This window comes from Gouania willdenowi, chromosome 11 (assembly GCF_900634775.1).
Source record: "Gouania willdenowi chromosome 11, fGouWil2.1, whole genome shotgun sequence".
Lineage (NCBI taxonomy): Eukaryota > Metazoa > Chordata > Actinopteri > Blenniiformes > Gobiesocidae > Gouania > Gouania willdenowi.
In genome coordinates this window covers 10,152,274-10,173,745 of record NC_041054.1, presented here as the reverse complement: position 1 = coordinate 10,173,745, position 21,472 = coordinate 10,152,274, and the positions used below count along the sequence as shown (strand labels likewise).

Below are 21,472 nucleotides of genomic sequence, written 5' to 3'. Positions count from 1 at the left end.
AACGGAAGTAAGGCTATAGTAAGGCATAAAAACTGACAAAATTTTTTCAAACACCTCAAAATGGAAGTAAGGCTATAGTAAGGCATAAAAACGGACGAAAAAATTTCAAACACCCTATAACGGAAGTAAGGCTATAGTAAGGCATAAAAACGGGCAAAAAAATTTCAAACACCTCATAACGGAAGTAAGGCTATAGTAAGGCATAAAAACTGACAACATTTTTTCAAACACCTCATAACGGAAGTAAGGCTATAGTAAGGCAAAAAAACGGGCAAAAAAATTTCAAACACCTCAAAATGGAAGTAAGGCTATAGTAAGGCATAAAAACTGACAAAATTTTTTCAAACACCTCATAACGGAAGTAAGGCTATAGTAAGGCATAAAAACGGGCAAAAAAATTTCAAACACCTCATAACGGACGTAAGGCTATAGTAAGGCATAAAAACTGAATTTTTTTTTTCAAACACCTCATAACGGAAGTAAGACTATAGTAAGGCATCAAAACGGACGAAAAAAATTCAAACACCTCATAACGGCAGTAAGGCTATAGTAAGGCATAAAAACGGGTGAAAAAATTTCAAACACCTCATAACGGAAGTAAGGCTATAGTAAGGCATAAAAACGAGCAAAAAAATTTCAAACACCTCATAACGGAAGTAAGGCTATAGTAAGGCATAAAAACTGACAAAATTTTTTCAAACACCTCATAACGGAAGTAAGGCTATAGTAAGGCATAAAAACGGACGAAAAAATTTCAAACACCTCATAACGGAAGTAAGGCTATAGTAAGGCATAAAAACGAGCAAAAAAAATTCAAACACCTCATAACGGAAGTAAGGCTATAGTAAGGCTATAGTAAGGCATAAAATTGGGCGAAAAAATTTCAAACACCTCATATCGGAAGTAAGGCTATAGTAAGGCATAAAAACTGACAAAATTTTTTTAAACACCTCATAACGGAAGTAAGGCTATAGTAAGGCATAAAAACGGGTAAAAAATTTTCAAACACCTCATAACGGAAGTAAGGCTATAGTAAGGCATGAAAACGGGCGAAAAACTTTCAAACACCTCATAATGGAAGTAAGGCTATAGTAAGGCATAAAAACGGACGAAAAAATTTCAAACACCTCATAACGGAAGTAAGGCTATAGTAAGGCATGAAAACGGGCGAAAAACTTTCAAACACCTCATAATGGAAGTAAGGCTATAGTAAGGCATAAAAACGGACGAAAAAATTTCAAACACCTCATAACGGAAGTAAGGCTATAGTAAGGCATAAAAACGAGCAAAATTTTTTAAAAAGCCTCATAATGGAAGTAAGGCTATAGTAAGGCATGAATTTTGGCGAAAAAATTTGAAACACCTCTTAACGGAAGTAAGGCTATAGTAAGGCATAAAAACGAGCAAAAAAATTTCAAACACCTCATAACGGAAGTAAGGCTATAGTAAGGCATAAAAACGGACGAAAAAATTTCAAACACCTCATAACGGAAGTAAGGCTATAGTAAGGCATAAAAAATTACAAAACTTTTTTCAAACACCTCATAACGGATATAAGGCTATAGTAAGGCATAAAAACGAGCAAAAAAATTTCAAACACCTCATAACGGAAGTAAGGCTATCGTCAGGCATAAAAACGGACGAAAAAATTTCAAACACCTCATAACGAAAGTAAGGCTATAGTAAGCCATAAAAACGAGCAAAAAAATTTCAAACACCTCATAACGGAAGTAAGGCTATAGTAAGGCATAAAAACTGACAAAATTTTTTCAAACACCTCATAACGGAAGTAAGGCTATAGTAAGGCATAAAAACGGACGAAAAAATTTCAAACACCTCTTAACGGAAGTAAGGCTATAGTAAGGCATTAAAACTGAAAAATTTTTTTCAAACACCTCATAACGGAAGTAAGGCTATAGTAAGGCATAAAAACTGACAAAATTTTTTCAAACACCTCATAACGGAAGTAAGGCTATAGTAAGGCATAAAAACGGACGAAAAAATTTCAAACACCTCATAACGGAAGTAAGGCTATAATAAGGCATAAGAACTGACAAAATTTTTTCAAACACCTCATAACGGAAGTAAGGCTATAGTAAGGCATAAAAACGTACGAAAAAATTTCAAACACCTCATAACGGAAGTAAGGCTATAGTAAGGCATAAAAACGAGCAAAAAAATTTCAAACACCTCATAACGGAAGTAAGGCTATAGTAAGGCATAAAAACTGACAAAATTTTTTCAAACACCTCATAACGGAAGTAAGGCTATAGTAAGGCATAAAAAGGGGCAAAAAAAATTTCAAACACCTCATAACGGAAGTAAGGCTATAGTAAGGCATAAAAACGGGCGAAAACATTTCAAACACCTCATAACGGAAGTAAGGCTATAGTAAGGCATAAAAAATTACAAAATTTTTTCAAACACCTCATAACGGATATAAGGCTATAGTAAGGCATAAAAACGGGCAAAAAAATTTCAAACACCTCAAAATGGAAGTAAGGCTATAGTAAGGCATAAAAACTGAAATTTTTTTTTCTAACACCTCATAACGGAAGTAAGACTATAGTAAGGCATAAAAACGGACGAAAAAAATTCAAACACCTCATAACGGAAGTAAGACTATAGTAAGGCATAAAAACGGACGAAAAAATTTCAAACACCTCATAACGGAAGTAAGGCTATAGTAAGGCATGAAAACGGGCGAAAAACTTTCAAACACCTCATAATGGAAGTAAGGCTATAGTAAGGCATAAAAACGGACGAAAAAATTTCAAATACCTCATAACGGAAGTAAGGCTATAGTAAGGCATGAAAACGGGCGAAAAACTTTCAAACACCTCAAAATGGAAGTAAGGCTATAGTAAGGCATAAAAACGGACGAAAAAATTTCAAACACCTCATAACGGAAGTAAGGCTATAGTAAGGCATAAAAACGAGCAATATTTTTTAAAAAGCCTCATAATGGAAGTAAGGCTATAGTAAGGCATGAATTTTGGCGAAAAAATTTGAAACACCTCTTAACGGAAGTAAGGCTATAGTAAGGCATAAAAACGAGCAAAAAAATTTCAAACACCTCATAACGGAAGTAAGGCTATAGTAAGGCATAAAAACGGACGAAAAAATTTCAAACACCTCATAACGGAAGTAAGGCTATAGTAAGGCATATATACGGACGAAAAAATTTCAAACACCTCTTAACGGAAGTAAGGCTATAGTAAGGCATAAAAACGAGCAAAAAAATTTCAAACACCTCATAACGGAAGTAAGGCTATAGTAAGGCATAAAAAGGGACAAAAAAATATCAAACACTTCATAACGGAAGTAAGGCTATAGTAAGGCATAAGAACGGGCAAAAAAATTTCAAACACCTCATAACGGAAGTAAGGCTATAGTAAGGCATAAAAACGGACGAAAAAATTTCAAACACCTCATAACGGAAGTAAGGCTATAGTAAGGCATGAAAACGGGCGAAAAACTTTCAAACACCTCATAATGGAAGTAAGGCTATAGTAAGGCATAAAAACGGACGAAAAAATTTCAAACACCTCATAACGGAAGTAAGGCTATAGTAAGGCATAAAAACGAGCAAAATTTTTTAAAAAGCCTCATAATGGAAGTAAGGCTATAGTAAGGCATGAATTTTGGCGAAAAAATTTGAAACACCTCTTAACGGAAGTAAGGCTATAGTAAGGCATAAAAACGAGCAAAAAAATTTCAAACACCTCATAACGGAAGTAAGGCTATAGTAAGGCATGAAAACGGGCAAAAAACTTTCAAACACCTCATAACGGAAGTAAGGCTATAGAAAGGCATAAATACGGGCGAAAAAATTTCAAACACCTCATAACGGAAGTAAGGCTATAGTAAGGCATAAAAACTGACAAAATTTTTTCAAACACCTCATAACGGAAGTAAGGCTATAGTAAGGCATAAAAACGGGCGAAAACATTTCAAACACCTCATAACGGAAGTAAGGCTATAGTAAGGCATAAAAAATTACAAAATTTTTTCAAACACCTCATAACGGATATAAGGCTATAGTAAGGCATAAAAACGGGCAAAAATTTTTCAAACACCTCATAACGGAAGTAAGGCTATAGTAAGGCATAAAAACGGACGAAAAAATTTCAAACACCTCATAACGGAAGTAAGGTTATAGTAAGGCATAAAAACGAGCAAAATTTTTTAAAAAGCCTCATAATGGAAGTAAGGCTATAGTAAGGCATGAATTTTGGCGAAAAAATTTGAAACACCTCTTAACGGAAGTAAGGCTATAGTAAGGCATAAAAACGAGCAAAAAAATTTCAAACACCTCATAACGGAAGTAAGGCTATAATAAGGCATAAGAACTGACAAAATTTTTTCAAACACCTCATAACGGAAGTAAGGCTATAGTAAGGCATAAAAACGTACGAAAAAATTTCAAACACCTCATAACGGAAGTAAGGCTATAGTAAGGCATAAAAACGAGCAAAAAAATTTCAAACACCTCATAACGGAAGTAAGGCTATAGTAAGGCATAAAAACTGACAAAATTTTTTCAAACACCTCATAATGGAAGTAAGGCTATAGTAAGGCATAAAAAGGGGCAAAAAAAATTTCAAACACCTCATAACGGAAGTAAGGCTATAGTAAGGCATAAAAACGGGCGAAAACATTTCAAACACCTCATAACGGAAGTAAGGCTATAGTAAGGCATAAAAAATTACAAAATTTTTTCAAACACCTCATAACGGATATAAGGCTATAGTAAGGCATAAAAACGGGCAAAAAAATTTCAAACACCTCAAAATGGAAGTAAGGCTATAGTAAGGCATAAAAACTGAAATTTTTTTTTCTAACACCTCATAACGGAAGTAAGACTATAGTAAGGCATAAAAACGGACGAAAAAAATTCAAACACCTCATAACGGAAGTAAGACTATAGTAAGGCATAAAAACGGACGAAAAAATTTCAAACACCTCATAACGGAAGTAAGGCTATAGTAAGGCATGAAAACGGGCGAAAAACTTTCAAACACCTCATAATGGAAGTAAGGCTATAGTAAGGCATAAAAACGGACGAAAAAATTTCAAATACCTCATAACGGAAGTAAGGCTATAGTAAGGCATGAAAACGGGCGAAAAACTTTCAAACACCTCAAAATGGAAGTAAGGCTATAGTAAGGCATAAAAACGGACGAAAAAATTTCAAACACCTCATAACGGAAGTAAGGCTATAGTAAGGCATAAAAACGAGCAATATTTTTTAAAAAGCCTCATAATGGAAGTAAGGCTATAGTAAGGCATGAATTTTGGCGAAAAAATTTGAAACACCTCTTAACGGAAGTAAGGCTATAGTAAGGCATAAAAACGAGCAAAAAAATTTCAAACACCTCATAACGGAAGTAAGGCTATAGTAAGGCATAAAAACGGACGAAAAAATTTCAAACACCTCATAACGGAAGTAAGGCTATAGTAAGGCATATATACGGACGAAAAAATTTCAAACACCTCTTAACGGAAGTAAGGCTATAGTAAGGCATAAAAACGAGCAAAAAAATTTTAAACACCTCATAACGGAAGTAAGGCTATAGTAAGGCATAAAAACTGACAAAATTTTTTCAAACACCTCATAACGGAAGTAAGGCTATAGTAAGGCATGAAAACGGGCGAAAAACTTTCAAACACCTCAAAATGGAAGTAAGGCTATAGTAAGGCATAAAAACGGACGAAAAAATTTCAAACACCTCATAACGGAAGTAAGGCTATAGTAAGGCATAAAAACGAGCAATATTTTTTAAAAAGCCTCATAATGGAAGTAAGGCTATAGTAAGGCATGAATTTTGGCGAAAAAATTTGAAACACCTCTTAACGGAAGTAAGGCTATAGTAAGGCATAAAAACGAGCAAAAAAATTTCAAACACCTCATAACGGAAGTAAGGCTATAGTAAGGCATAAAAACGGACGAAAAAATTTCAAACACCTCATAACGGAAGTAAGGCTATAGTAAGGCATATATACGGACGAAAAAATTTCAAACACCTCTTAACGGAAGTAAGGCTATAGTAAGGCATAAAAACGAGCAAAAAAATTTCAAACACCTCATAACGGAAGTAAGGCTATAGTAAGGCATAAAAAGGGACAAAAAAATATCAAACACTTCATAACGGAAGTAAGGCTATAGTAAGGCATAAGAACGGGCAAAAAAAATTTCAAACACCTCATAACGGAAGTAAGGCTATAGTAAGGCATAAAAAATTACAAAATTTTTTCAAACACCTCATAACGGAAGTAAGGCTATAGTAAGGCATAAAAAATTACAAAATTTTTTCAAACACCTCATAACGGATATAGTAAGGCATAAAAACGGGCAAAAAATTTTCAAACACCTCATAACGGACGAAAAAATTTCAAACACCTCATAACGGAAGTAAGGCTATAGTAAGGCATAAAAACTGACGAAAAAATTTCAAACACCTCATAACGGAAGTAAGGCTATAGTAAGGCATAAAAACGGGCGAAAAAATTTTAAACACCTCATAACGGAAGTAAGGCTATAGTAAGGCATAAAAAACTGACAAAATTTTTTCAAACACCTCATAACGGAAGTAAGGCTATAGTAAGGCATAAAAACGGGCAAAAAAATTTCAAACACCTCAAAATGGAAGTAAGGCTATAGTAAGGCATAAAAACGGACGAAAAAATTTCAAACACCCTATAACGGAAGTAAGGCTATAGTAAGGCATAAAAACTGACAAAATTTTTTCAAACACCTCATAACGGAAGTAAGGCTATAGTAAGGCATAAAAAGGGGCAAAAAAAATTTCAAACACCTCATAACGGAAGTAAGGCTATAGTAAGGCATAAAAACGGGCGAAAACATTTCAAACACCTCATAACGGAAGTAAGGCTATAGTAAGGCATAAAAAATTACAAAATTTTTTCAAACACCTCATAACGGATATAAGGCTATAGTAAGGCATAAAAACGGGCAAAAAAATTTCAAACACCTCAAAATGGAAGTAAGGCTATAGTAAGGCATAAAAACTGAAATTTTTTTTTCTAACACCTCATAACGGAAGTAAGACTATAGTAAGGCATAAAAACGGACGAAAAAAATTCAAACACCTCATAACGGAAGTAAGACTATAGTAAGGCATAAAAACGGACGAAAAAATTTCAAACACCTCATAACGGAAGTAAGGCTATAGTAAGGCATGAAAACGGGCGAAAAACTTTCAAACACCTCATAATGGAAGTAAGGCTATAGTAAGGCATAAAAACGGACGAAAAAATTTCAAATACCTCATAACGGAAGTAAGGCTATAGTAAGGCATGAAAACGGGCGAAAAACTTTCAAACACCTCAAAATGGAAGTAAGGCTATAGTAAGGCATAAAAACGGACGAAAAAATTTCAAACACCTCATAACGGAAGTAAGGCTATAGTAAGGCATAAAAACGAGCAATATTTTTTAAAAAGCCTCATAATGGAAGTAAGGCTATAGTAAGGCATGAATTTGGGCGAAAAAATTTGAAACACCTCTTAACGGAAGTAAGGCTATAGTAAGGCATAAAAACGAGCAAAAAAATTTCAAACACCTCATAACGGAAGTAAGGCTATAGTAAGGCATAAAAACGGACGAAAAAATTTCAAACACCTCATAACGGAAGTAAGGCTATAGTAAGGCATATATACGGACGAAAAAATTTCAAACACCTCTTAACGGAAGTAAGGCTATAGTAAGGCATAAAAACGAGCAAAAAAATTTCAAACACCTCATAACGGAAGTAAGGCTATAGTAAGGCATAAAAAGGGACAAAAAAATATCAAACACTTCATAACGGAAGTAAGGCTATAGTAAGGCATAAGAACGGGCAAAAAAATTTCAAACACCTCATAACGGAAGTAAGGCTATAGTAAGGCATAAAAAATTACAAAATTTTTTCAAACACCTCATAACGGAAGTAAGGCTATAGTAAGGCATAAAAAATTACAAAATTTTTTCAAACACCTCATAACGGATATAGTAAGGCATAAAAACGGGCAAAAAATTTTCAAACACCTCATAACGGACGAAAAAATTTCAAACACCTCATAACGGAAGTAAGGCTATAGTAAGGCATAAAAACTGACGAAAAAATTTCAAACACCTCATAACGGAAGTAAGGCTATAGTAAGGCATAAAAACGGGCGAAAAAATTTTAAACACCTCATAACGGAAGTAAGGCTATAGTAAGGCATAAAAACTGACAAAATTTTTTCAAACACCTCATAACGGAAGTAAGGCTATAGTAAGGCATAAAAACGGGCAAAAAAATTTCAAACACCTCAAAATGGAAGTAAGGCTATAGTAAGGCATAAAAACGGACGAAAAATTTTCAAACACCCTATAACGGAAGTAAGGCTATAGTAAGGCATAAAAACGGGCAAAAAAATTTCAAACACCTCATAACGGAAGTAAGGCTATAGTAAGGCATAAAAACGGTCGAAAAAATTTCAAACACCTCATAACGGAAGTAAGGCTATAGTAAGGCATAAAATTGGGCGAAAAAATTTCAAACACCTCATAACGGAAGTAAGGCTATAGTAAGGCATAAAAACTGACAACATTTTTTCAAACACCTCATAACGGAAGTAAGGCTATAGTAAGGCAAAAAAACGGGCAAAAAAATTTCAAACACCTCAAAATGGAAGTAAGGCTATAGTAAGGCATAAAAACTGACAAAATTTTTTCAAACACCTCATAACGGAGGTAAGGCTATAGTAAGGCATAAAAACGTGCAAAAAAATTTCAAACACCTCATAACGGAAGTAAGGCTATAGTAAGGCATAAAAACGGACGAAAAAATTTCAAACACCTCATAACGGAAGTAAGGCTATAGTAAGGCATAAAAACGAGCAAAAAAATTTCAAACACCTCATAACGGAAGTAAGGCTATCGTCAGGCATAAAAACGGACGAAAAAATTTCAAACACCTCATAACGAAAGTAAGGCTATAGTAAGCCATAAAAACGAGCAAAAAAATTTCAAACACCTCATAACGGAAGTAAGGCTATAGTAAGGCATAAAAACTGACAAAATTTTTTCAAACACCTCATAACGGAAGTAAGGCTATAGTAAGGCATAAAAACGGACGAAAAAATTTCAAACACCTCTTAACGGAAGTAAGGCTATAGTAAGGCATAAAAACTGAAAATTTTTTTTCAAACACCTCATAACATAGAATAGAATAGAATAGAATAGCCTTTTATTATCATTACATAACATGTAATGAGATAGAGCTCCCCATAAAAATACAAACATAAGAATAATAATAAGAATACAATATAAATAGATTTAAAAAAAGTTCACACACTCATATCAGTATTAACATAATACTGTGCCAGCATATTGCATAGAAACTATTGCACATTACCCAGTATATTGCACCAGTTAGATAATATTGCATAACAGTGTATGGTATTGTAGATTTAGTGCATATGAGAGTTCAGAATGGTTATGCCTTTCGGAAAGAAACTGTTCTTGAGTCTGTTTGTTCTAGCTTTGATACATCTGTAGCGCCTACCAGAGGGCAACAGGTTGAACATGTGGAAACCAGGGTGTGAACTGTCCTTGATGATGCTATGTGCTCTGTTGAGGCAGCGTGAGGTGTAGATGTCCGTCAGGGAGGGGAGAGGGCAGCCAACAATCCTTTGAGCCGTTTTTATTACCCTCTGAAGCCTCCTCCTATCTGCCTCAGTGCAGCTCCCGTACCATACAGTTATACAGTATGTGAGCAGGCTCTCGATGGTCGAGCGGTAAAAGGTCAGCAGCAGTTTTGAGTCCAGGTTGTGCTTCCTGAGGACTCTCAGGAAATGTAGTCTCTGTTGGGCCTTCTTGGTAACCGCAGAGATGTTGTTTGACCAGGAGAGGTCCGCAGAGATGAGGACACCGAGGAATCTGAAGGTGTGGACCCTTTCCACACACTCACCGTTGATGTAGAGGGGTGCAGGGTCTGCTCTGTGCCTCCGGAAGTCCACGACAATCTCCTTGGTTTTTGTGATGTTAAGCTGCAGGTTGTTAGCAGAGCACCACGCTGTCAGCTTCAGGACCTCCTCTCTGTAGGCTGACTCGTCCCCCCTTGAGATCAGACCAACCACTGTGGTGTCATCAGCAAATTTCACAGTGATGTTGCTCTCATGGGTTGGCCTGCAGTCGTAGGTGTAGAGACAGTACAGGAGGGGACTCAGCACGCAGCCCTGTGGAGAGCCAGTACTCAGTGTGCGGGTGGAGGAGAGGTGGGGTCCAAGTCTCACAGTCTGTGGCCGGTTGGTCAGAAAGTCTCTTATCCAGGCACATGTGAGAGGGGGGAGGCCCAGGGTGTTCAGCTTGGTGATCAAAATGTCTGGGATGATTGTGTTAAATGCTGAGCTATAGTCCACAAAGAGCATCCTCACATAGCTCTGCTGGTGTTCCAGGTGGCTGAGTGCAGAATGGAGGGCTATGGCGATGGCATCCTCTGTCGATCTATTAGTCCGATATGCAAATTGGTGAGTGTCGAGGGTGGAGGGGAGACAATCTTTGATGTGATGAAGAACCAGTCTCTCGAAGCATTTCATCACTATAGGTGTTAGGGCCACAGGACGGTAATCATTGTGGCTGACAGGAGGCGACTTCTTTGGCACGGGAATGATTGTGGCAGATTTTAGGCAGGGGGGGATGACTGCTTGGTTCAGGGAGAGATTGAAAATCCTATTGAAGATGGGCGTGAGCTGGTGGGCACATGCTCTGAGCACCTTGCCAGGTACTCCATCTGGACCAGCAGCCTTCCTGGGGTTCACTGCCAGGAGCACCCTTCTGACGTCACGCTCCATAATAGTGAGTGAAGAGGTGCTGGAACCTGGTGGGGGCGGGGCTGAGGCTGGTGAGTGCTGTGGGGTCTCAAAACGAGCAAAGAAGTAGTTGAGCTCCTCTGCCAGTGGAGCACTTCCATCCACTGTTGGTACATCACAGCCCCTGTAGTTTGTGATGTTCTGTAGCCCCTGCCACACCTGCCGTGGGTTGTTGCTGGACAGATGGGACTCAATCCTCCTCTTGTAGTCCGCTTTGGCTTCCTTGATTCCCCTTTTCAGGTCGGCTCGGGCAATGCTGTATAGGGCCCTGTCACCAGACCTGAAGGCAGCATCGCGGACTCTGATGAGTTTGCGGACCTGGCTGGTCATCCAGGGTTTCTGGTTAGGGAAAACCCGAATGATTTTATCCACAGTCACGTTCTCGATGCAGAACTTGATGTAATCTAGTATAGTCACTGTGAATATTTCCAGATCCTGATGTTCAAATATGTCCCAGTCTGTGTGATCAAAGCAGTCCTGTAATTCTAGAAGTGCATTATCAGGCCAAGATGTAACAGTCTTAATGACAGGCCTGGTTCTCCGTCTGATGGGGGTGTATGCTGGAGTGAGCAGCAGGGAGAGATGGTCTGACTGGCCAAGGTGGGGGAGAGGTATAGCTCTGTAAGCATGCTTGATGTTAGAGTACACATGGTCCAGAGTGTTCTCCCCTCTCGTAGGACACTTGACATGCTGATGGAATTTTGGAAGTACAGTCTTTAGATTAGCCTTATTAAAATCTCCTGCAATAATGTGGACACCATCAGGGTGGACTCGCTGTTGTTCGTTTATGGTGTTTAGCAGGAGAGAGAGCGCTGTGTTGACATTGGCGTCAGGCGGGATATAGACAGCCGTGATGATGACTACAGTTAGCTCTCTCGGTAGAAAAAAAGGCCGGCATCTAATGGACATGTACTCCAGATCAGGAGAGCAGTGCTTGTGAGTGATCACACCGTTGTTACACCAGTCATTGTGCACGTAAATACAGAGCCCCCCTCCTCTGCTCTTACCGGAGTCCTCGGTACGATCCCAGCGGAGCAGAGCGCGGCCTGCTAGCTGCACGCTAGCATCGGGGATCATCGGGTGAAGCCAGGTCTCCGTAATGATTAGGATACAGCAGTCCCGGACGTAGCAATTTCCAGCCAGCTGTAATTCCAGGTCCTCTGTTTTGTGTACCAGGGATCTGGCGTTAGAGAGGTACAGGCTCGGCAGAGGTGGCTTTTGTGGTCGCTTCCTTAGCTTTAGCAGGAGTCCTGACCTGCAGCCCCGCTTCTGCTTCCTCTCCCTCCGCCGTCTGCGTCTCCTTCCAGACCCGACAACAATCCACGGGGAGCCCGGCGGTCTCGCCAACTCCTCCGGTATATTGTACGTATTGTGGAAGTCACTCGAGACAGCTATGTTGTGTCGGTAACCAATGTCCAGAAGGTTCTGGCGAGTGTAGAAAAGGTTCGTCGAAGCAAACGTATAAAAACTAGCAAAGTACACCAAAAACAAGCAAAGAAGGGGAGAGCCGTGAGCCGCTGCAACTATGTGCGCCGCCATTTTAGAATACGGAAGTAAGACTATAGTAAGGCATAAAAACGGACGAAAAAAATTCAAACACCTCATAACGGAAGTAAGGCTATAGTAAGGCATAAAAACGGGTGAAAAAATTTCAAACACCTCATAACGGAAGTAAGGCTATAGTAAGGCATAAATACGGGCGAAAAAATTTCAAACACCTCATAACGGAAGTAAGGCTATAGTAAGGCATAAAAACGGGCGAAAAAATTTCAAACACCTCATAACGGAAGTAAGGCTATAGTAAGGCATAAAAACTGACAAAATTTTTTCAAACACCTCATAACGGAAGTAAGGCTATAGTAAGGCATAAAAACGGGCAAAATTTTTTCAAACACCTCATAACGGAAGTAAGGCTATAGAAAGGCATAAATACGGGCGAAAAAATTTCAAACACCTCATAACGGAAGTAAGGCTATAGTAAGGCATAAAAAATTACAAAACTTTTTTCAAACACCTCATAACGGATATAAGGCTATAGTAAGGCATAAAAACGAGCAAAAAAATTTCAAACACCTCATAACGGAAGTAAGGCTATAGTAAGGCATTAAAACGGACGAAAAAATGTCAAACACCTTTTAACGGAATTAAGGCTCTAGTAAGGCTTAAAATCGGGCGAAAAAATTTTAAACACCTCCAAACAGAGGTATGGCTCTAGTAAGGCACAAAAACGGGCGAAAATTTTTGCAAATGTCTCAAAACTGAAGTAAGGCTATAGTAAGGCATAAAAACGGGCAAAATTTTTTCAAACACCTCATAACGGAAGTAAGGCTATAGTAAGGCATTAAAACGGACGAAAAAATGTCAAACACCTTTTAACGGAATTAAGGCTCTAGTAAGGCTTAAAATCGGGCGAAAAAATTTTAAACACCTCCAAACAGAGGTATGGCTCTAGTAAGGCACAAAAACGGGCGAAAATTTTTGCAAATGTCTCAAAACTGAAGTAAGGCTATAGTAAGGCATGTATTTTGGCAAAAAAATTTTAACACCTCATAACGAAAGTAAGGCTATAGTAAGGCATCAAAACGGGTAAAAAAGTTCAAACACTTCCAAACAGAGGTTAGGCTATAGTAAGGCATTAAAAGGGGCGAAAAATTGTCAAACGCCTCAAAACGGAAGTAAGGCAAGGCAATAGTAAAACCATAATAACTAATGCTAATTAAATGAACTTACACATTAGTAAGAACAAAAAAGTGAAATGTGGTATTTGGTGGAATTCTCCTGAATGGCAACGCTGAAAATAATGTGTATTTGACGGATACAAGTTGAAATAAATAACTCCAAAGTTATCTTTTACATGAATTAATAACATTTTCTCATTTAGTTCTAGATCAGTGATCTGGAGTGAATTCATGTTTGAGTTGCCTTTCATGCATCATTATGGTTGACGAACATTTTTGCTGTCATGAGGAGCCTCTACATCACTGTACTCTGTACATACTACTGTATGTTTTTCCTGGGTTCTCTACTACAAGCAACACACTGCTTATTTTTTATCTTTTTCAGTCTCTTGTGACATTTGCTGTTGTGTTTCAAAATTAGTTTCACAGATTAGAAAACAAAAACTTAACAAGAACAAGCCAATACAATAAATCAAACCGATTGCATTTTGTTTTGAAGCAGTACTATACTTTTTTTTTTAAAATTTAATTCAACCTGTCATTTGTTTAATGAGGTTAATAGGGATTTTAGTGTTTTGGAAAACACTTTTAATTGAATTGGGCAGCTGTTGAACTTTTGACTCTGGCTCATTGAGTTGTTAATTCATCAAACTCATCTGTCTACTTTGACAGGTCTCTATACAACTAGTGCCTTTAATGATGCTGTAAAGTAGAACTGAGCTAAATTTGTCCTGCTGCGTAGGACTCGGTGGAACAAATATCACACGCCTTCTGCTTATTAATGTAGTTGATGTATTCAGGACGGAGCCTTATGAATTAATTATCACTTCTTCCTGTCCGTACATGAATTCATACCTTCATCTGTTGTTTTTTTACTGCACCAAAATCTGGCTTAATGTGCAAAATGTGGCTGTATTGAGAGCTGAATACTTTCCTCTACTTTTAGTGTGTCTATGTTATTTATATCGTAATAAAGGATACCAGAAATGGAGAGCCTCACTTTGTATCAAAGGTTCTGTGTTTTGTTTTGTTTTTATGCACAAACATATGAAAATGTATCTTATATGGCTAATGCTCCATAAACCTTGCCCACAACATGTCTTTACATTTTTTTCCCCCCCACAAAACATTTCTAACAAATTGTGAGCAAGAAAATGAACAATTCGGAACAATTTGGACTATTTTGTAGTACAATCCTGTGTGGCAGGACAAATGTTTGCAATGGCAAGTTTTAAACTTAAAAATATAAAAAGCAACATAAATAAATAAATAAATAAGGTGACATGTCTATTAATTCTCATGATTTGGCCACATTGTGAGAGATAGTATTAGTCATAGTTGCTGAAATAATAAGCACTTTAAAAAAAAAAAAATATTCACTTGCTTGGTTAAATTGCATCTTTTTTTGATTGATATTATGTTATTATTATATACAGAAATATAAGGTACTTTTTCATGATGTCAACCTGACTGGATTCTTTCTTTTTTAATGTATTTAATTAGAAATAACTCTAAAACCAGGTGGAGTTGTCTTAAAGCACAACCGGATTGGTCGACAATTTGTCTCCAGCTCAACTAATAAAAAAAATTATTAGTAACGGCCTCAGTCAATTGAGAGACCATGATCTGTCAGGTAGAGCATGCTCAGAAAGAGACCTGTAGGTTAAATATGATTTATGTCTTAAGATAAAGAACAAGAGCACTCAGAGAGCGCAAACATCCACAGAGTTTAGAGGCGCAAAGTCACCAGCAGGTGGTGCTAGAGAATCAACATCCACATTATGCTCCAGAATTATCTACGATACTTTCCAGATCGTATGCAAAAACAAAGTCCTTTTTCCTTTTGACCTTGTCCATCAGCTCACCAAATTTCATTTAAATCCGTTGAGAACTTTTTGGTCCTGCTAACAAACATCCACATTAACAGACTGACGGACAGATCGACAAATGCCGGTGAAAACATTACCTTCTTGGCGGTTTTAAATACCAGTTTGATATGATGTTACCTGAACAGTTTACTTCATGATCCAATTCTAAAGGTGGGACGATATCTCGCGCAACATGATATTGCGATATTAAAAGGTCACAAGATGTCCAGTTTTATCGCGAAGGGGTACTATGCAAGTATGTCCAGAGTTAAAGTCCAATCAAAGCATGGGTATTTTTTGATTCACATGCTTAGTGTCGTCTGCTTCTGTGACTGATAAGATTTGACCCCAAAGGTAAAAGTTGTTTTCTTTGCTTTGTTTTTTAGGAGTCTCTCCAGCAGCAGCATTTAATGGGAGTCACATCTCAGTCGGGCACCGGCACAGGCACCCCGGCATCTTTGGCCACACCTCCCACTACGGTCCATCCTGTCCGTCAATCATCTATGGCCGCTCCGCACCATTTGAAGTCCCAGCGCTCCATCAACACTCCCGCTACTGCCACGCCTCCAAAGGCCCGCCCTCAGAGCAGGAACATCCTCCTGGATTCCTCTGAGACTAACTTCACTGGAAGCCAGCCAAAGTTGCGCCAAACTCAGCAGGCGTCACAGCAGACGCTGACTCAGCAGCAGGACGTGCAGACGTCAGCGACGGACAGTCCAGCTCCGGGTCTGCCTTACCAGACCAGCTCCACCAAAGAGAACCAAGGTCCGACAGCTGTTGCAGAGGAGTCGACTGACACGCCAACAAAAAGCGGCAAGAAGTCCCAGCAGTCCCAGCTGCAGCCACCTCAGCAACATCTGCTCAAGCCAGTGGTCAACAAACAGGTTAATCAAACATGAGAGGCTCAACTCAAAAATGTCTAGCCCAACAACAATAACAACTTGTTGTTGTTTGAAACATAATGAGATTTTGTGTTTTAGGGTTCTCAGTCCAACTTGAACACCTCAGCTATGAACGAGCGGACGGTGGCCTGGGTGTCCAACATGCCACATCTGTCTGCTGACATTGAGAGCCTGCGCCCAGACCGGGAGGGCCAGCTGAAAGAATACTCCAAGAGTATGGATGAGTCACGTCTAGAGAGGGTCAGCATTGAAAAAGAACATGTACCAACTTTTTATGATTTGGGGGGAAAAAATAACGAAAAAACCAAACCAAAAACTGAAATGTAACGCCCAACTTATTGTCAGGTTAATCCCAACAACATTAAATAGGAAATTAAGCAATAAAAAAATCTGCTGTGCCTGATCAGTGGACAATAGTTAGTACAATAAAAAAATATGTTTACACAACTCGTACAGTTTTTGATTAAGCTTTTGCACCATTGTAAAAAGAAAAGAGAAAAGAAGCAAGCATGTTAAAACCAGGAAGTGAAGATGGCATACATGGAGTTTACATATTTTCCTTAAAATTTCTTTTTTTTTTTTAAATTACTCTGGTTTCCTAACAGAATTCAATACATGTAAAATTATTAAACCAGGGAAGTGATCTTAAACCACCCTTTGTGCCAAAAGATGGTCGTCTCATGAGGTTTACCATTTGAAAGTGGCATGGGAAGGATGTAAATTTGGGATGCATCATCAGTAGTGTTTCTTTGATTCAGGGTGGGGTTTCGGCCTTTTACACACTAGACACCCTCATCAAAGGTGGCCAGCTACAGGGTGATCAAGCCTGAGTTTCGTATAGCAGTATGGCAGGATTATGAAAGTAAACAGTCAGGAGGGAATGTCTGTGTCAGTTTCAGTGTAATAAACTATAAAGGGTTCCCTACTGAGCACCAACTTCAAATAAAAGGGTGCCGTTTCAATAAACCAGTAATAGATAGTTGTTTAATATTTGCAGCATGCAAGATGGTTGTGAAATCATGCAAACTTGAAAGCTGCGCGTACACACATTAAACATCTTTTAATGGCATCGGAGCTGCACTTTAACTTGGTGTATGCAAACACAACTGAGTGTTTTCTTCACTCATAACACAACATTTTTTGATATTTCATACAAGGGCAGAATAAAGTAACATGAATCATTTCATCCTGCAGGTAAGAGAATATGAAGAGGAGATTCATTCTTTGAAGGAGCGGCTGAAGATGTCTCATCGCAAACTCGAGGAATACGAGCAAAGACTTGTGTCACAGGAACAGCAGACCACTAAGATCCTGTACCAGTACCAGAACCGCCTGGAGGACAGCGAGCGCCGCCTCAAGCAGCAGCAACTAGAGAAGGACTCCCAAATCAAAGGCATCATTAACAGGTGATCAGAGCTCAGGTTGGGCCTCAGCTCAGAGATGTGAAACTGTGCCAGACGGTGCACGGTTTTATCTTCTAATGCTTAAAAGTCTTATTTGTATCAGAGCAACTTTTAATCAGGACACAAAGGTAGATACTGTAATTAAAAGAACCACACAAATGCTTTTATGCTGAATGGAGATGTCCAAAAATAGTAACCAGCTCTCATAAATCTATAAATGTCTTCCTTTTTCAGATTTTTCAAAGCGAATTCAACCTTTAGATCTTTCGACATTCTTCATCTTTAGCTGATTAGCTTTTACTTTTAGCGCCATACGTGGCAGAACCCTGCGTTGTTTGCTAGCATACATTTTCATATGAATAATGTGAGAGTGATAAAACCACAACCACCTCTCAAATCCTTTTTCAGTTTATAACATTGAAACATGTTTTCTAGTTTTGGTCTGATTTTCCATCCTGTGACTCACTTTTTCTAAGAACAAGCATTGATTTATTTAACAACTTAAAGGGATCCTCCACTGTTTTTACAAATGTGGCCTAAAACCTTTAAAATGTTCTTATTAAAAGATCTATGTCTAGCAAAACACATTATTTTGCACCATATTAATTTTAATAACTTCTAAAAATGGAACTACTTTACTGTTTTAGAGCCTGTGCGTCGGCATGTTGAAATGACGTCATTGACGCGAATCGCCCCTTTCAGCCCATTGAGTTCAAAAGGAGTAAAGCATTCAGGATCATTTAGCAGCTTTTTCAGTCAAAATGACAACTTGTGCTGCTTTGGGTTGCTCTAAAAATCAGTAAAAGTTAAACAAATCGATGTAAACCTCTTTTGTTTACCAAAATTTGATTACCAAAATCTGTGACTCGAAAAAATCTGTGACCACAGGGGGCGACAATTCCAACTCTGCAGTTTTATAGACGGCATGAAGAAGAGAAGAGGAGCAAAAAATCTGGCTAAATAAACCATACCTTTAACCATTTCTGACAAGAACGCCAGTTCTTTGCACCAGACACCCAGAGCTCTTCTTCTCCTATAGAACTCAATGGACTGAAAGGGGCAATTTGTTAATTTCAACATGGCGGCTCACTGGCTCTATGACGGTAAAGTAGACCCATTTTTAAAAGTTAATGAAACAAAAATAGTGCAAAATAATGCATTTTGTTAGGCATAGATCTTCTAATAAGGAAAATTATTATACATTTTTTAATCAATCTTTTTTGTTTGGGAATATAATGGGATACATAATACACATATTCCCCATCCTTTTCTTATTGTTTTTTTTTTTCTTTTTTACAGTAAAAATAAAACCCAAGGCCTTGAAACAAGGGTCAGTGGAACAGTGTCTCTGACAGGAAATATAATAATAATGTATATACATACACACAAACATATGCCTATACATACACAGGAAAATTGTATATAAAAATGAATACATTTGGAATAAACCCAAATTAAGTCTCAAGTACAAGTGAGTAAATGTGACATCTTGTACATTGGGTTACAAGAATGTAGTAAACAGTGGCATTTGTAATGATAACATGAAGAAATAATGCTAATAAAACAATAATAGTAGAAAAATACAAATAAAAATAAATAAATACAATTAGTAATAATAATAATAATAATAATAATAATAATAATTTTAAAAATATATATTATAAAGAGGTTAGGTTTTCAAACAGTTAATGTAGTCCATGAAAGGTTTCCATTTACAAACAAACTTAGCAGTGTCACCCTTCACTGAGAACATTATCTTTTCTGATTTAACAAAATACATGACATCTTTAAGCCAGCAGGCAATTGATGGTGATTTTGGGGATTTCCAAAGGAATAAAAGACATAGTCTTGCTAATAGAGTTGTAAAGGACAATATATCTGACTATAAATTAGAAGAATCAACAGAAAGGCCAAATATAGCAAGGAAGGGACACATTTTAATGCACTTCTACAGAACTTGTGACATGATTGTGGAGTAGTCGTTCCAAAATTTCTGTAATCTAGGATAGGAAAAGAACATATGGCTTAAAGTACAGGTGGGAGCATGGCATTTGTCACATTGGTCTGCAACATTAGGATATATTCCGGATAGTCGAGATTTTGATAAATGAACTCTATACAGAACTTTAAATTGTATTAATCCCAGCCTCGCACAAGGTGTGCTCGAACATATATTATTGACGGCCTCATCCCACAACCGATCTGTAAACTGAAGACCCAACTCCTGTTCCCAAGAGCTGCAAGGTTTGGTAACCGAGTGGCCATTAAATGACAATAACTGGAAGTATATTATAGATATTACAGCTTTCTGACTGGGTTTCAGCAATAAGAGATCCTCCCAAAAGGGATCGCATGGGAATAGGGTGGAGGCACAGTGTCTGATCTGAAAATAGCGAAACAGATGAGAGGCAGGTAAATTGAAATATAAAGACATGTCTGGAAATTTGGAAAAACAAATACCATCTTTATAGAGATCCATGTAACACTTAATGCCTTGGCTCTGCCAGCTCTTAAACATGTTGTCAGTAAGTGATGGAGGATTTTTGACAACAGGTGTCAGAGTGGGTGGTGACACAAATTTAAAATGATGTCTAAACTGAAACTAGACTTTGATGGTGGACAGCACCACAGGGCTAGTTGTAAAACTAGAAGGATTTAGTGGCAGGGAGGAGGAAAGTAGAGCCAGTAAAGAAGATGAGGATAGCGATTGTGCCTCCATCTTACACCACAGCAAATCTCAAGATTTAAGCCAAAAAACCAACTTCTGAATATGTGCTGACCAATAATCAAACAAAAAAGAAAGTCGAAGTTGTTTCAACAATGACTATCTCACTCTGGGTGTCTTCCCACACCACAAAAAGGTAGAAACACATTGGTCAAGCGATTTTAAGAATTTTTTGGGGAGAAGTACAGGTGTGCATTGAAATAAAAATAGAAAATTGGGCAGCACAGACATTCTTATTACTTATTATTAATTCTACCTATCAATGACAAAGGCAAGGAATTCCACCTCTATAAATCAGCCTTGACCTTGGTCAACAAGGGGAGAAATTAGAAACAAAAAGAGAAGGTATAGTGTGGGTAACATTAATCCCTAAATACCTGAACCCCATCTCAACTTAATTTAAAAGGAATGTCAGATTGTTTAAGTGATAATGCAGATTGGTTTATGGGATAACATTCACTTTTAAGAAGATGAACTTTATAGCTGAAGAAGGAGCCAAACCTTTGAAGTAAATCCAAAATACATGTTATACTAGACAGAAGGTGTGATACATAAAGGAGCAGGTCATCCGCATATAGTGACAATTTAAGTTCAATATCAGACCGAGAAACTCCGTGATAAATAGGGAGGGATTTTAATGCAATTGACAGAGGTTCAATGGCCAAAGCAAAAAGTAGCAGGGAGAGAGGGCATCCTTGTCTGGTACCACGTGAAAGTGTAAAATAGCCAGAACAAGTATTGTTTGTGTGAATACTAGCCTGGGGGGAAAGATATAGATATAGAATAGATATTAATCGATTGCTAAATCTGAATTTATTAAGTACGACAAAAAGATAATTCCACTCTACATTGTTGAATGCTTTCGCTGCATCTATTGAGATGACCACTTCAGGGAGGAAGAATTTAGTGCATACGTTAAAAAACAGCTGAAGCAGTTTGATAAAAGCCATTTTGTTCTTCTGAAATAATAGTACGGAGAATCTTCTCAAGAAGCATGGTTGAGGGCTTTGGCTAAAATTTTTGCGTCAACTTTTAAC

At 37.8% G+C, this 21,472-nt stretch overlaps 1 protein-coding gene across 8 annotated transcripts in view; it reads left to right on the top strand.

Annotated features, from left to right (window-relative positions):
* The window catches only part of LOC114471999 (ras/Rap GTPase-activating protein SynGAP-like), a 75,339-nt gene that overhangs the window by 46,411 nt on the left and 7,456 nt on the right, over positions 1 to 21,472 (top strand). For all 8 annotated transcript variants that reach the window (XM_028461026.1, XM_028461024.1, XM_028461023.1 and 5 more), the window contains 3 exons: positions 15,792 to 16,289; positions 16,386 to 16,547; positions 17,502 to 17,713. In XM_028461026.1, the coding sequence (XP_028316827.1) occupies positions 15,792 to 16,289; positions 16,386 to 16,547; positions 17,502 to 17,713 (872 nt within the window). The remainder of the gene's footprint in view (positions 1 to 15,791; positions 16,290 to 16,385; positions 16,548 to 17,501; positions 17,714 to 21,472) is intronic.